Source organism: Phlebotomus papatasi, chromosome 1 (assembly GCF_024763615.1).
Source record: "Phlebotomus papatasi isolate M1 chromosome 1, Ppap_2.1, whole genome shotgun sequence".
NCBI lineage: Eukaryota > Metazoa > Arthropoda > Insecta > Diptera > Psychodidae > Phlebotomus > Phlebotomus papatasi.
In genome coordinates this window covers 40,285,395-40,300,736 of record NC_077222.1, presented here as the reverse complement: position 1 = coordinate 40,300,736, position 15,342 = coordinate 40,285,395, and the positions used below count along the sequence as shown (strand labels likewise).

At 32.8% G+C, this 15,342-nt stretch overlaps 1 protein-coding gene across 1 annotated transcript in view; it reads right to left on the bottom strand.

Annotated features, from left to right (window-relative positions):
* Positions 1-1,173: 1,173 nt before the first annotated feature.
* The window catches only part of LOC129799711 (homeobox protein homothorax), a 171,349-nt gene continuing 157,180 nt past the window's right edge, over positions 1,174-15,342 (bottom strand). The window contains exon 8 of the mRNA XM_055843873.1: positions 1,174-4,865. Within this exon, the coding sequence (XP_055699848.1) occupies positions 4,774-4,865 (92 nt within the window). The 3' untranslated portion in view covers positions 1,174-4,773. The remainder of the gene's footprint in view (positions 4,866-15,342) is intronic.

The window sequence follows — 15,342 nt, the reverse complement described above, 5'->3', positions numbered from 1 at the left end:
CCACGCACTGAATCTCCCATGGTCAGCCCACAGATGTCGCCAATTGTGTCACATATGAGATTCCTTCCTCTTATCCCAGCAATTGCCCTAATTGCTAAATATTTCCCAAGAGGCATCCTACAGGACATGGGGTTCGACCACAAGAACAGAGTCCTAATCGGATCCCAGGAGGATTTCCCACATCCCAATTCCATCTCGCGGCTAGTGAAGCGTGATCAGAAAGCCAATCTCCGATTTTGATGGGAATCCTGGTGCTGGAGTTGACACATTTGTGGTCTCCAGACACAACATTATGCTTGGCTCTTTATGACAAAAAGCGGTTGGTTAGTTCATCATTTTTGTTTTTTACCCACAGAATTACCCAAAGATTCTCTTCACGGAATACAACGCATTATCTCAAAGAGTTAATATTCTGACTGAAGTCACAAGTCTTGATCGTTCTTTCGTAAAAGTGATTTATTAACCATCTATAAGCTGTGTAAAAATCAATAATAAATTTCAAGGAACAGGTAATATGATCGGAAGTCCTATACACACATTATTTCCAAATTACCTCCCCTAAATTAATTTGAATTAAGTTTTGAGGACATCAGTGCTATATACACTTTACATTAGTACTATACATTGTAATATGAAATTTCATTCCACATTATTTATTTAAATTTGTACTGAAAATCCTGTCGTTTGCATACATAAATATCGTATCAATTTAATTAATATCATGAACATTGAAAACGATATGAGATCTCAAGTGATAAAATTTCATTTCATTTTATTAAGGGATTTTCGTCATAATTGGTGATTCCTCTAAGTGATAGAAATTAAATAATTATAATGGTAAAAAGTATGAACTTGGAAATTGTCTTCTTTTTATAATGTTTTTGGGATATTTTTAATAAATACTTATATCTGTGAGACAACTTCAGGAAAGCAAAGAAAACATATTGCAAGATTTTTTTAATGATCTTTTTCACCAAAATTTAACATTCTAAAATTATTTTGAATTTTGTAGTTCAAAATTGTGTGAAATTTGATTTTAAAATATATAGGATCGAGGAGTAAATTTAAAAATCCAGTTAACAGAAGTGCCAATAAGACTAATAAACTAAACATATCTTTGAATATACTACCCGCAAGCGAATTTGCATTTATATAACTTCTCAGATAATGATATTTTTCATTTTTTATAATTTTATTCTCAAAAGTGAGGTTTGATTGGATTATGTATATTAATAGGTGCACTTTAACAAATATCAAGTGATATGAAATGTGACAAGTAGTAAATGAAACTGCATAAAATTTATTCTGATATGTAAATAATTTGACAAAATGATTATATCGAATGTCTTCTCTATTGTAGAGGTCCTAGAAATAAATTTCGTACGAGGATTTTGTTAATGTTTGAAGAAAAATTCCAAGATATAAGATCTTCTTTGTGAATTATTCATTTAGTTTACTATAAATATTTATTTATTCGCGAAACATAAGAGAACCTGACATTTTTTAACGCGTGTAATCAATAAAATTTCTCATATCTACTGCAATATATTATGCACTTTCAAATAACTAAGTTAAAATCGGTGTATGTATTGAATTCTCAACAAAATTGGAATTTGTTTTTACAGTTTAATTTTACAATTTAAGTTTTAACATATTTCTGTATTGTGTTCATTTCACTTTATGTAATTGACTAAAATTAATTTATTTTTAGTTAAATTCTGGGCATTAAATGCTCCTGAGGATCTCCTAAATAGGAAGATGTATATTAACGATTTTAGATTAAACCTTCAGAAACTATTTGTAAAGATCTAAAGAACCTCATGGTAAGATGTAGGATTTTCTATGCATGAATTATAATATTTTTAATATAACTAGAATTGAGATTAGAAGATAGAGTAATTCAGTCTACAGATCTAGGGCTTTGCGATCTGTCCTACGCTTTTTAATTCTTCATCAAGCATAATTTTTGGGAAAATTTTTACTTAGAGTTGTATATTATTACGGACAAATGGATATACTTCAAGTCTGAAAGTTGTGTAATCCGGGTTCCAAATTTAAGGCTTAACCAAATGGCATAACTGGTGTAATTTCCCTATAAGCAATATTTTTGAGTAAGTTTTTACTCAGTTTATAGCAATTACTTCATTGAATATCCGAAAAACACACAGCATTTGCTTGTTGTTTAGAAAATCTAAACCTTCGAAAACTGGTCTAAACTTTTAGTATGAAAATTTCTTAATGACTGAAGACTCCTAAAGAACCTAGGTGCCTGATCATCAAATTCAAGTACAATCGTATTGGTAAAAATAGAAGGATCACCGGGGGGCTTTTGAAAGTGTCCCTCCGTTTTTAGATTCAATGTAATTCATATTCTTCGATTAGGATGTTCAATTTTCAAAACCAAAAACTTTAGACTAATTAATTTTAAAATAACTACTTTCAAAAACATTTTGGACTTATACCCTCTACGTTTCTAGAAGAAAGTCGTATACTTTCGGAACAAATCTTCTAGCAAATAAACATCCTTCTCGAAGAGGAAAAGTTAATAGGTATAAAAAATTTTAAACGTATGTTTTATTATAAGAAGCATCTAATGTCTAATACTTTAAAAAGAACAATTAATGTTCAATCACGGCTACATATGATCATAGCGACAGTCTGTCAACAAATTTAAATGATCTTGTTAACTCATATTAAATGACATAATAAGCAAATGCATTTCAATTACTTTTATCCGGAAGTAAGAAGTAATGCGGATTTTTTTTATATCCATAACCTCAATGAGGCTATTTTCATAATTCTTCACGATAAGAAAACAATAAAAAATTAATTAAAAAAACACATTCCTTGAATCATGCCAGATTAGAAGAATATGCGATTGGAAAGGTATTCCTGGAAGGAATTTGTATGTATGTAATTGCTGACATCAACAAGGTGATTTCCGTCTCGGGTCTCCATTGGTACAGCGGGCTAAAAACCACAAATGATCACCGGTACACAATATCTGTGTGGAGTGTCCGATGGTGCAATAAATTGCATCTGGTCAGAAATCCCGTGGTGATGTCAATTTATTGCGGAACAATTAGTTAAGGCAAAAGTGCACTAGGAGATGCACCACACAGCTCTATTTGCCATCATCACGTGATGATGATCTGCTGACATTTTGCGATCACTGCGGGATGTGATCGTTGCACGCCTATTTCGCGACGAGATTGGGGCCTTTCGTGCGGTGATCGCGCGGATGTTGTGTATATGGTAATGAATGAGGAGCAAGAGATCGTATCAATATATGCTGAGTGAGGGCATAGAAAATTTCAGACGCGATCGAGGGCGGATCCAGTCACGTAGTTGTCGGTAGCTGGCCAGGTATTGCTTCTGCAGATATCCTACCTTTGCACATGTTTGCCGATTAGCAATTAAGGGGACAGGAATTGATGAAATGTTGGGGACTTGGATGTGCTGTTCTTTTTTTTTGGTTTTTCACCACCAACTCTATATGGAATGTCTGTAATTATGGGCTGTATTAATTGCCGATTCTTCATTAGATTGAAATCCCAGAGGGGTTGGTGAAAACGGAAGAAAATCAGAAGAAATTCAGGGAGGTAGACAACATGTCTTCACCTGAATTTTTAATCTTTATAGTGGCTCTTTTGGATGCCTCTTCAATCACGGTGTGTGTAAGAAAAGATGCTTCTTCATATCTTTAACCGCCCTTTTTGTCTCCATTCATCAATCTATAGCCGATCCGCGGACTTAATGGGTTGCCCCCTTTTTGATTTTCAAATTGATCGACGAAAAAGTCAATTTTTAATCAATCTTCCACATGGTCAAAGCAAGACATCAATAACACGTGGTTGAACTTCAATCAATTTGCAACGTCTCTCTTTTGGGCTATTTGCTCCTTTGGTCTCCCTCTATATCTTATATCTTTGGAAAAGCCTCGTAACACACTTTTAGCTTGTTTCATAATACCTCCCCGTCAATTCAAAATGCCTTTTTCTCTCTAAATACAAAACTTCTTGGAGCAATGCTTGGTGGTATTTATGATACAGCAACCCACATAAATATTCATTGTATTATGCGGAAAAATATTCAATGCATTAAACATTTAGTTATTCAAATGATTTTTCTGAAGCGATTGTACATGAAAAAAAAGAACCGCTTGTGCTGATTAATATGGCCATTAAGTGGATTTAACACATATAACACCACATACACGATTCTAATTAACATGACAAAGGAATTTAATTAAATTATTTTATTTACCTACTCCACCATATCATATTCACATTTTGCCGACACTATTCCGTGAGTGAGATTTTCTTCGTGAAATTTTATTGAGCGTTAAGGGATAGAGGGGTTCAAGAATCATCACAAGTTGCGTCACGTATTTTGTGTTTGCTTAGTGAGAAATTTGCCATGTTTATGCGGCGTCAAGTGTACAAAAAGCCCCACATTCCACAAAGTCTTTCACGCTGAAAGACACAGACCCTTTAATTAAGTACCTTTGGGGTCAAGGAGATGGATTTTTTCAGGATTCAAGTGTCTCTCAAGGTTCCTTCAACAGCTGGAATGATTCGTTCTTGGCTTTCACCAAGAAAATCACTTATTTTTCTGTGTACGACATTTGTCGTTGCAAGTGACCAATTCATGAAACATCTGTGAAACTTTACCTAACTTCACTTTTTGCTAAACTACCAGTCTTAATCGCACGAAACGACTTAAATATACTCATATTGGAATATAATCACTATTATAATAATAGTCGTCAAGTTAAAAATTGTTTACTCTGACCTCGTGTCTTGGGTTGAAAGTGCTTTCCGCGCGCCAAAATGCAACATGCTTCCATGGTTGAGACTTACCATCTGAAAGAGAAAGAGGAAGAGATGTAGTAGAAAAAAACATCAATTTTCAGTGCTAAAAAGGATAAAAATAAAAGCAAGAGGGCAATAAAACTAAAGAGTGGAAACAAGAGAAACACACACACAGTTTAAATGCAATTAAATTGGCGGCATAATTAAAATTCCATTAATAATGTGCGCATCTTCTTTTATAATATACTCCATCTCTCAACTCAATGAACTTTTTTTTTTATTATCTTCAAAACTAAAAGAGTCTCATTTTCGCCTTCAGTATCTTCGTGATTATTCAATTTGATGTGATTGATCAAATGATTCTCATTTCCAATGTCGCATCATCAATGAAGTTACTTTCGTTGCCGCCCTTTATGGGTGTTTAATTTGCAACTTTTCGACTCTTAGGTTATTATCAATTCGTCACTTTTTGCGTCCAACGTCACGCTCATATCCTCGTCAAATAAAAAGGTGATCAAGTCTCCCTATAGGCACCGAGAATATCATCCCAACAATACCATCAAATTGTCCATTGTATACGCACCAAAATGCAAGTATTTTATTATGAATTGTTAATTTATTTCGTGCCGACGCTATTAAGAGGAAAAATTACAATTTATAATGTTTATCTTGAAATCCCGCACTCTCCTCATCATGTTTTCCTCCCCCCGTAGCCGCACTTCTTTTACCTTCTTGCACGAGACACAACTCCCTGTGTGATTCGTTTCGGCAACTTATTTATAGGGTTTTCTTCATTAATTTACACCCAAGAACTGAACTGCGATGAATTACAAGACTGTGTCATTTGATTCATTTGCGGCATTATCAATTTATCAGCGAATCATTTGCACAAGAAGTGGTGAAGAAAAATGCGTTTCACCAACATTTGCGAAAATAGTGTTGGCACGATATTCACTGAAAAAAAAAACACCTCATGTGAATTATTTCAGGTGATATTTCATTCAATGTGAATACCTATTTTTGAGGTAGTTTAAATGAATGATTTAAAATAATTGTGGGAAAATGCATCAATCCTCTTCAAATTTATGTCTATATTGTATTTTGATTTTTTGATTTTATTTTACAAATAAAATAAATATCCATGTATTAATTAAATTTTGACATATCGTCAGTTGAATCAACAATTGTCGTAACTTCCTTATCACCTCATCAGCAGTTAGTGTATAGTTATGGGACGATGAGAAAGTTAGTTAGATATGTCAAAGTAATAAACTCAACATATGCAAAACTCTTAAATGTCCAAACTTCAATAAATACACTAAATTAATGTTATTAGTCTCATTATGAAAACAAGAAAGATTAAGACTTTATTTGTAAAATGCAGCTAATTTGATAATTTATTAAATTTCATTTTGACAAATGTCAAAGTCATACTAGCAATATTAGTAGTTATGTTTGAGTTTTCACTGTCAAGGGTTTGTCATAGAATTTACAACAAATATCAGTATGTAAATACAATAAGAATAAATAAATAAACAAAATAAAACTATTCCATTTCAAACAGTTTCACACCAGAATTTTTCTATACTTCGGGTGACATTCGAATCGAAGTTCCCAAATTTGATACAGTTCACTGCGTAACTGTCAAAATCTTAAGTATTTTTAATTGCGATGACTTAAATTTCGAATTCATTAATTGAAAATTTCGTTTAATATTCCTTAATCGTTTCATTGTAAATTAGTTTTAAACCGATTTCATTCAAATTTATTGAAATTTTGACAGCTGTCAAAATAGTATATGACAACATTTTCAGGTACTTTTAAATACTACTTTTTAAAAAGTAATTCAAATCTATGGTATTAAATTGATTATAGGGATATGATAGAAATGCAGTAATAACATGAATAGATCTTCTTCAAATTGGGAAAGCTGTCAAAACAATATATTTGTCATATTCTTTTATAAGCAAGTAGTTTAATTTTGACAGATCGTAGGTTGGATCCGTGATAAATTGCATTTTTATCTATATTTTTTGCAAACGATTTATCGCCGCGTAGTCGTTTGCAACAAAGACAAATACAAAGGAAATGCAGATAGCACAATTACTGATTCAATAGACGAGATGTGAAAGCAATAAAAAAAAGGTCGAGTTATTTTGCGCTATAGAACTAGATTAATACAGTAGGCTCTCTCTCAATCGGGCTGATGGAGCAAAATGTCATCCAAATTATGAGAGATTTGGGCGTCAAAGTCATTGTAAATTCCACAAAAAAACGCTCAATTTTATAAAGAATTACGATAAAATAAGAGAAACTACAACGAATTTGAGCAAATTTGCTTCAAAATCAATCATAAAAATTGCCAACAAAATTTTTCGACCGATTGAGCGAGAATCTACTGTATACAAATTTTTTTGCATATTTCTAAAGGAAACTGAGCTTTAACTTAATTTAATTCAGCTCTATAAGATAACTGTGGAAGTAATAAAGCAATTGTAAAGGCCCAATTGTAAAGCTTCATTTAGAAATATTGCGAAAAATATTTCAAAGAAGCCCCAAGTTCAAAATAGCTCAATCTTCTCCTAATTGTCAGAAAAAGGATAAAAATTCTTTCTCAATTTTCTTTTAAATATCTTCTTTAAATTTACAAGAAGAGCAATATTCCTTGACATTTTGACAGTTGTCAATACAATACTTCTCAAAATTTCCAGTAATTTGAAGCAAAGCGGGTTGAATATTCAAGTAAGTTTTATTATTTTTGTTATGAAAATCGGTCAGAAATCCAATAATAGGAAAATTGCAATGGATAATATCGAAATAATTAAATTTTGACAGCTAAGTAATTACTGACAGCTCTCAAAAAAAAAATTTGGTAAAAAGCTTCAATTAAGGGACAGATATTAGGTCGGAAGTGCTACACAGATTTTAAGGATATTTCATATAAACTGTAGGGGAAAGTGGTCTGCCTTTGAACGTAAAATGATGTTCAAAATTTGAGATTTTTTTCAGAGTAAACTACAACATGAGTTTTACTTTGCACTACACCAAAAAATTCTCTTGTCCATTGAGCTTCTATGCTTACCCCATTCAGGACTCGCAAGTCCTCAGTTTTTCCTGGTGAGAAACTTGAAAATGTGATGTCGATATATTCAAAGGCAGCCTGCATGGTCTGCCTTTGAATGTGGTTAGGCAGCCTTTGAATCTTAATCTTTCACTGAGAATATTAGGTCTGTAACATTAAACGGCCCATAATTGATTAGCATGAATCCTAATGCACTCAATAAAACAATCACTGTAGTCAAAAGTCATTATACAACAGCATTTTTTACATTTTTCTGAGGCTCTGTTTTTCACTTGAAAATTTGTAATAAAACGTAATTGAAGTTGACAATTGTCAGTTTGAAACATCCTGGCCGGAGCAAGATAGCATGTTATAAGTATTTGTATGACATTCGTCAGACCAAAGTAGGAGTTCTATTCTGCTCACGGACAGGAAGCTGTCAGATATTTCAATGTATGGAAAAAGAGGATTCAAAGGCACACAACATTAAGATTCAAAGGCTGCCGCAGAGCAATATTTGCAAACTTTTATCACCCACAAAAATTGTCTCATTTGAATCAAAATGTATTTGGAGAAATACCATCCAAGAATAACCTTCTATGATTCACAATAGAAGATTTGTTCGAAAAATTATTTTGATTATGAAAAAACATATGAATTGTGGAACATCAAAATTACAGTTTAGAGCTCAGTTTGGTTTTTTTGCCCTAGCACTTAGAAAATAAGAGCTAGGGTCTGCATTTTTTTTATGATTTGTGAGGATTATGAATAGCTATCTAATAGTTAATAGAAAAGAATTTATGCTTTAAAGGAAAATGAAAAAATTACAATATTCAAAGGCTGCCGCATTCAAAGGCAGACCACTTTCCCCTAAATGTTGAAGTGCCAAATAAATTTCAGATTGAACTGTCAGAAGTGGTGTACACATGTTTTATCATAATATCTGCCCCTTGTCTTCAATATTTTTAAATGCAACGGTTTAAAATGTTCTTCAAATTAGTGTTAGCAGTCTCATCATTAAGACAAGGCATTGAATCTCTGCAAACACGATAGAAATCCATCCCAACTGGGGAGTCAAGTGCAATGAGCTGTGGAAGTAATCTCGTCACAGACTCTTGATCTTGGAGCTGAGGAAAAATTCTCTCTCATCTTTGAGACATAGTCTTGCAAAGCGCGATGACTTCTCGGGAAAGTCAGTGCAATCCCAAGAAATGAAGCCACAATTCCTCTGAAGGGCAATTGAAGATCTCGTGTACGATAAATCGTGGCAGTTGCATCGTCTCTTTTGTACACAATTCGCGCGGGAAAAATTGCGTGAGTCACAAAAGACGCACTTGCCAGCCACAAAATTATCCATCAATTATCCTAAGAGTGCAAATATGATATAGGAGGAATCCAAGGTGAAATGGTCCAAGAGGAGTGACAAAGGTATAAATTGCTTTCACCACATATGCAATTTGTGGTCTTGAGGATTTTCACATAAGTAAGAGTACAGAGAGACAAACCCGGGTAGATTATGGAGAGTGGGAGATGTTTTTGGGATGCACAACAGGAAGAAAGTCAGATGTACCACGTCAAACAATGATCCACTTGTTCTCTGTGGACGCATCTTCCACCACAAATCCCCCCAGGAAGAAGTGTTGAGACAAACACAGCGTCGCGTCAACATCAAAGATTTGTTTTGTTGTGCTAATAATGGTGAAATTGTTGTGTCTGCGTCTGTTTTGTGGTATCATCCGAACACTTATATGAATGGGAAATGATCATCTAAAAGAGGGAGGCGAGAATGGGAGCATTGTTGATTTTGGTAGACCATGAAAGACACGCACTGGCTCTCTTTTCACTTTACAAAATGACTTTCAATTGATCATGGGAACATTCTTAATGATGAGAACATGAATTTTAGGGATGAATCTTTATAATTTCTTTTTTCTTAACATTAACGGGTAGGATATGATTTGAAAGTTTGGGTGTAAGAACTGTGAAGCGGGAGTAAACTAGATCTAATTAGCCAAGACACCAATATTTATTACCGGTGTTAAATTTTTACAATTAGCCGAGACATACACCGATTAAACTGCTTTGAAAGAAAAGGTTTGTAAAATGACCAACTGGATCTTATTAAAAGTTTGCCAAAAGGATGTTGATTATTTCCTATTTCGACAAAATTTTTACTACGTTTTACATAAAAAACTATCTTTTGAAACATTTTTAACATGATCCAGTTGGTCGTCGATTTGACGAAACTTTTTCACATTCTGAACAGAATATTATTTTAACTATCTTCTTTGTTAAAGTGATATTTTTTTAATGTTTAAAAATTTCGGAATTGTAGGCCAATGATATTATTCCAATGTACTTATAAACATAAAAAAAAAGAAAATTAAAAGAAAAAAACTGAAATATTCCTAACTACGTGAGTGGGATGCGTATACCGTCGTTGCGGGCGACTTTGCACGTTTTTTCGCTGTTTTTCAACTTTGTCCTCTAAAAGTGGATAGTTAAAGTGAAGGGAGGGGGGTTTTTGAGTAAAATTATTTGTATTCAGTTGTTAATTAATGGATTTTGTGCCACTAGCATTAATTTTATAAAATTTTACCATGTTAAAAAAAATCAAGAAAAAAGGCTTGCACTGGGGATAAGGTGCGGGCGACTTTGCACTTTTTAATAAATACTAAAAAATCAACAATTTCTTATAATAAACGACAATGAAGATCTTCACATCTAAGGGTAAGATGCACGAGATCTACAAGATGACATGATCGCCATCTTGATTTGACGTTTCTGTTCGCCATTTTGAATAACTGTCAATATCTAAAACAGGTTCGATTGGGTTGAAATTTTAGTATGTTGTAGCTGATGTCAAGACCTTTCCAAAACGTATCTATGTTCCGGTCTACGTCAAGTATTTACCTTGATACAGAGGCTCAAAGTTTAAAAATTTGAAATATTCATATTTTGGCGATCTTTATTTTCTAATCCTGAATTTTAAAACCTAAACGAAATGCCTCAGTAACCATTAGAAATGGTTGAGGCTTTTATTTTATATATTTATTTACTCTTACATAATTAAAAAAAAATAAATGAAAAGTGCATTTATTTATTTATTTTTTATTTTTTCAACTCTGCAAAAGTTTTTCAGATCTTCAAATAATATGCTGTTATAAAGAAAAACATTACTTTTCTTTTTGTTTGTTATTTAGATCTCATCGCCTAACGATAATACTGCCTTTTTTGTGATGGTTTCGATAAAAGAAGCTCTCCGCAGTTCTGTATTAATGAAAATGTCAAAATTTTGAACTTAGAGCCCCAGTATCCAGACAATCGCTTGACCTAGGTCGGATTTTATATATGTTCTGAAAAGGTCTTGACATCAGCCAGAACATACTAAAATTTCAGCTCAATCGGATAAGTTTTTTGTTTTGACAGTTATTCAAAATGGCGGACGGAATCGTCAAATCAAGATGGCAACCACACCATCTTGTAGATCTCGGTCATTTTATCTTAAGTTATAAAAAAATTGGATAATTTTTGGCCAAATACTTCTATAATAAAGCTTAAGAAAGTCCATTATATGCAATTTTATAATATAAATCATGCGTTCTTAGGAAGACTATAGTGAAAAAAAGGAATTTACTAAAAATAATGAAAAAAATCGAAGTGGATTATTCTAGCCAGATAAATTTAGAATAGATTTGGGCAATTTACTTCTCTGAAATCGATTTTGGATTTGCATCTTCAGATAACTTTTTCGCGGACTCGTTTTTTGACAAAATACCTATACTAGGATTTCATTGACTAATACTGAAACTACAAGAATCCTTTTGAGGATCATTGTACCTTACTTGGTACTTAACATATCCCTATATACTTTGACATGGTAGACCGGATCGGCAAAGACTATCAATAAGTGCTAGAATTGTTCAAAGTCTCACGAACAGCAGAGTGCAAAGTCACCCCCCGAGTGCAAAGTCACCCGCAACGACGATGAAAATATTTTGTAAGAATGAAGTAGAATGAAATGGGCCACAGAACCATTTTTTTAAATCATGAAACAATTTTTAATCTAATAAATTCTCATCTTATTTAACATCCCAATATTGATTATAGATAAGCTTATTAAATGGATTTCACTATAATTTTGTAAAAAAAAATTTCAACCTACATTTTCAAAAATTATTTGTTAATTCAAATACACAGTGATATGATCTACAACACTTAACCTTTTTCTCAAATTGCGGCAGAATCAAAGAAGAAATTTCTAAAGAACGTTTTTGATCTTTCGTTTGTTTTTGTTTCAAAATTTTCACGTAAAAAAAGATTTCGGCTTTGAAATATTGAAATGTCTTAAATTTCACGAAGAATCTGCTGTTGACGGCAAATGCGAGAGAAAAATCATTCATTTAATCTTTGCAAAATACCATAAAATTCACATTGGCAAATTCTCAACGGATGAGATCGCTTCTGGTGGTGGAAAATGTGATATGGTCTTCCGACACTCTCGATGAGTGTCTGTTTAAATGGACCACAGAGAAGAGTTATTCCGTCAGTGAATCAAGTCATTGATGATCTCACAATCCTTTGGATTTAGTTTTTTTTAACTTTCTCAGTCATAGAGAGATGGATGAATTGTGAAATATTGCAATGTGGGGATTTTTGTTGTGACCTCTTGAAAGTTTGGGAATGGGGTCAAGTGAGGCAAAAGAAAAATCAACAAAACCTGTAAGAATCTATGATGAAGTCTAATTTTTCATTTCTCCATTTGAGCATATTATTGTTTCGTTTGCTTTTTTTCCAGAGCCTTAAGACCATTTGAAACATGATTCCATTTGAAGTTGATGACGTGAATTGAAGACAATCTCACCGGATTTGTATCTGGCGGGAATATCAACTTTCGGATTTTCTATAATAGCTAATTAGACAGTAAACGGTAAAATCACTGACGCACAATCCTGATTTTTCCATTCTGAAAAACATTTCTTCAGCATCGCCGATGCTACAATGGAGTAAAAGAGAAAAATATCTAAGAAATATTCCGGAATTATTTATCAAGTCGAACAAATACTTGCGACACTGAATTTGCATTTAAAAACACAATCTTCTTTTTTTTTTGCTCCTTCTGAAGCCATACCAACCAAAACATAATTAAATGCATATTTATGAAATGATCAACCTTAATCGAAATTAACATTTTCGAGACGCGATTTTGAAATTATAAATTCAAAAATTTCTCGTTTTGAGTTCTTCCCTTCTCCGTTCAAATGGTGAGAGAGAGATGTGTATAAGAGAAAGGAATTGCAGAAGATGGTCAGAAGCATCAAAAGATTAAAAAAAAAACAAAAATGAACTGACCATGAATTCGAGAGGAGTTTCTTAATTTCTAATTAAGCTGCTTGCTTTAGAGCATGTTCACAATTCTTTGTGGCAAACTCCATGGCATGTCCACAATCCGAATTTGGTCGGAATGCAATTTTAAAATTCACAATTAATAATTTTCGACATATGAGCACGTGCAAAAAAAAAGTCAAACCGCACCAATCACTCTCATACCCATCTTTCAATGCTTTACAAAATTCGAAGCAATGTCGCTTATTAATTATTGGGACAGTTCAATAATTTATTCCCTCACCGTCACCGTTTAAAATGCATACTTTGAGCGTGATTAAATAAATAAATTTAAATTTATTAATACTTTTATTTGACGCCATGTAATCTCTTGCGACTGATGATTTTTCATTTGACGGGGTGGACAAAAAAAAGAACCGATCACATGAAGATTTTGGCGGGAAAGGTCTGCTTCTTGCTCATCTCTCTTCAGGTGATTGGAAATACCAAAATATTGGAAATGCCTTCACTAAATTGTGTCATTTGCGATAAAAGACGCGAGAGGTAAACTTTTGAAAAAGTGTTAATAGTATGTTAATTTACAATTTCTTAATCTCTCAGAAGTGCATTAATCAGGTTTAATACTCTTTAACAATAATTTATTCTTTGCCCTTCTCAGCAGTGTCGTTTTTTGCCATTTGTGCAACTGTGTAACTGACCACGGTTGAACTGAGACAAAAATCATCTAAATACCTTAAATAAAATGGCAAATTCATTCATTTTTAATCAGTTCAATCAACCCAAAAGTTGGGATTCTTATTAATCTAAATATTATCAAATGGCATTTTATCAAATACCTGTTGTGCTTATAGATTGAGATATCGAGATATTCCTGCTGGGCAACAAATTACCTTATAGATTAACTCAAATCATATATGGAGAAATATTGACTTCTAATTCATATTGAATATTCTGAATAATACAATATTCCATATTTCCCTAAAAAGATGAATTTTAAAGTAGTAGTCGAAGGTTCTGTCGATAATCTATATGAAATTACCATTAAAATGCTATTTACTGGAATATAGATCTATTGGATCTTTTCGAAAAAGTTCCAACAGTTATTACGAAATTAGTGATACTATTTTAAAATTTTATTTATTTCTGATTAATTAATTTCTGAATATTTAGATTTTCTCAAAAAAAAAACTAATTTTTTAGGCATAGATTTTTTTGAAAATCCCAAGCATCGAATGGTCAGTTTTATACTTTTTGAAAGTGCAAAAACTGGAAATTAATCGAAAATTTTAATTCCAGGATTTCTAGAACATTGCTGGTCATCTTATCAGGATGCGAACCTATAACACTTGCATTATACAGCAAGCGCTCTACTGAACCCTTTTTTCCTCTTCATTACACTCTATGGCTTAAACATTATGTAAACTTATTACTCATGAATGGTACATGCTCGCAAATACGCTGTTTAACCATTAGAGTTATACTGAAATTGTACGGTTTTTGAAGACTACTGACCTGTAGAGGAATTCTGTAATTTTCATGACATTGTCACGCGTGTGTTCGAAACCTGACAATGCCATTCGAGCTTCTTTGTCATATCATATGAGTTCGAAAATCCAATTCATTGATTTTTTTTTAATAAAATCCCTTTACGTGATGATTTTATGAAAATACAGTACGTCTTGGTTGATTTTTTTAACCAAATTCATTGTCATTTCAATTGCCAGAAATCTCAAATATGTGACTTCTGACAATGCCACGTAAGCTCAAATGGCAATGTCACGGCTACAGAATTGCATTTTCGAAAAAGCTCTACTAAGATTCGAGCCCAATTTGTCATATGGCATTGCCAGAGCGTTACAGAATTCTCCTTCTGTACGGCCTTATTATGGTCTTATGATCTTTGATTGCTTTCTTATTTTTGTCTTTTGCTTAAACAATGTGTAAACCTATTATCAACGAACGGTTTTTGAAGGCAACTACCCTCTGAAGGCTTACTAAAGTCTTATAATTCAATTTCTAATGAATCTGACAGCAGTTTTGTTGTTAATACAATATCAAATATCCATTTTTCGTTGTTTTTTTTCCAAAATTAGATATTCATTCGCTTTTATACATTTTTTT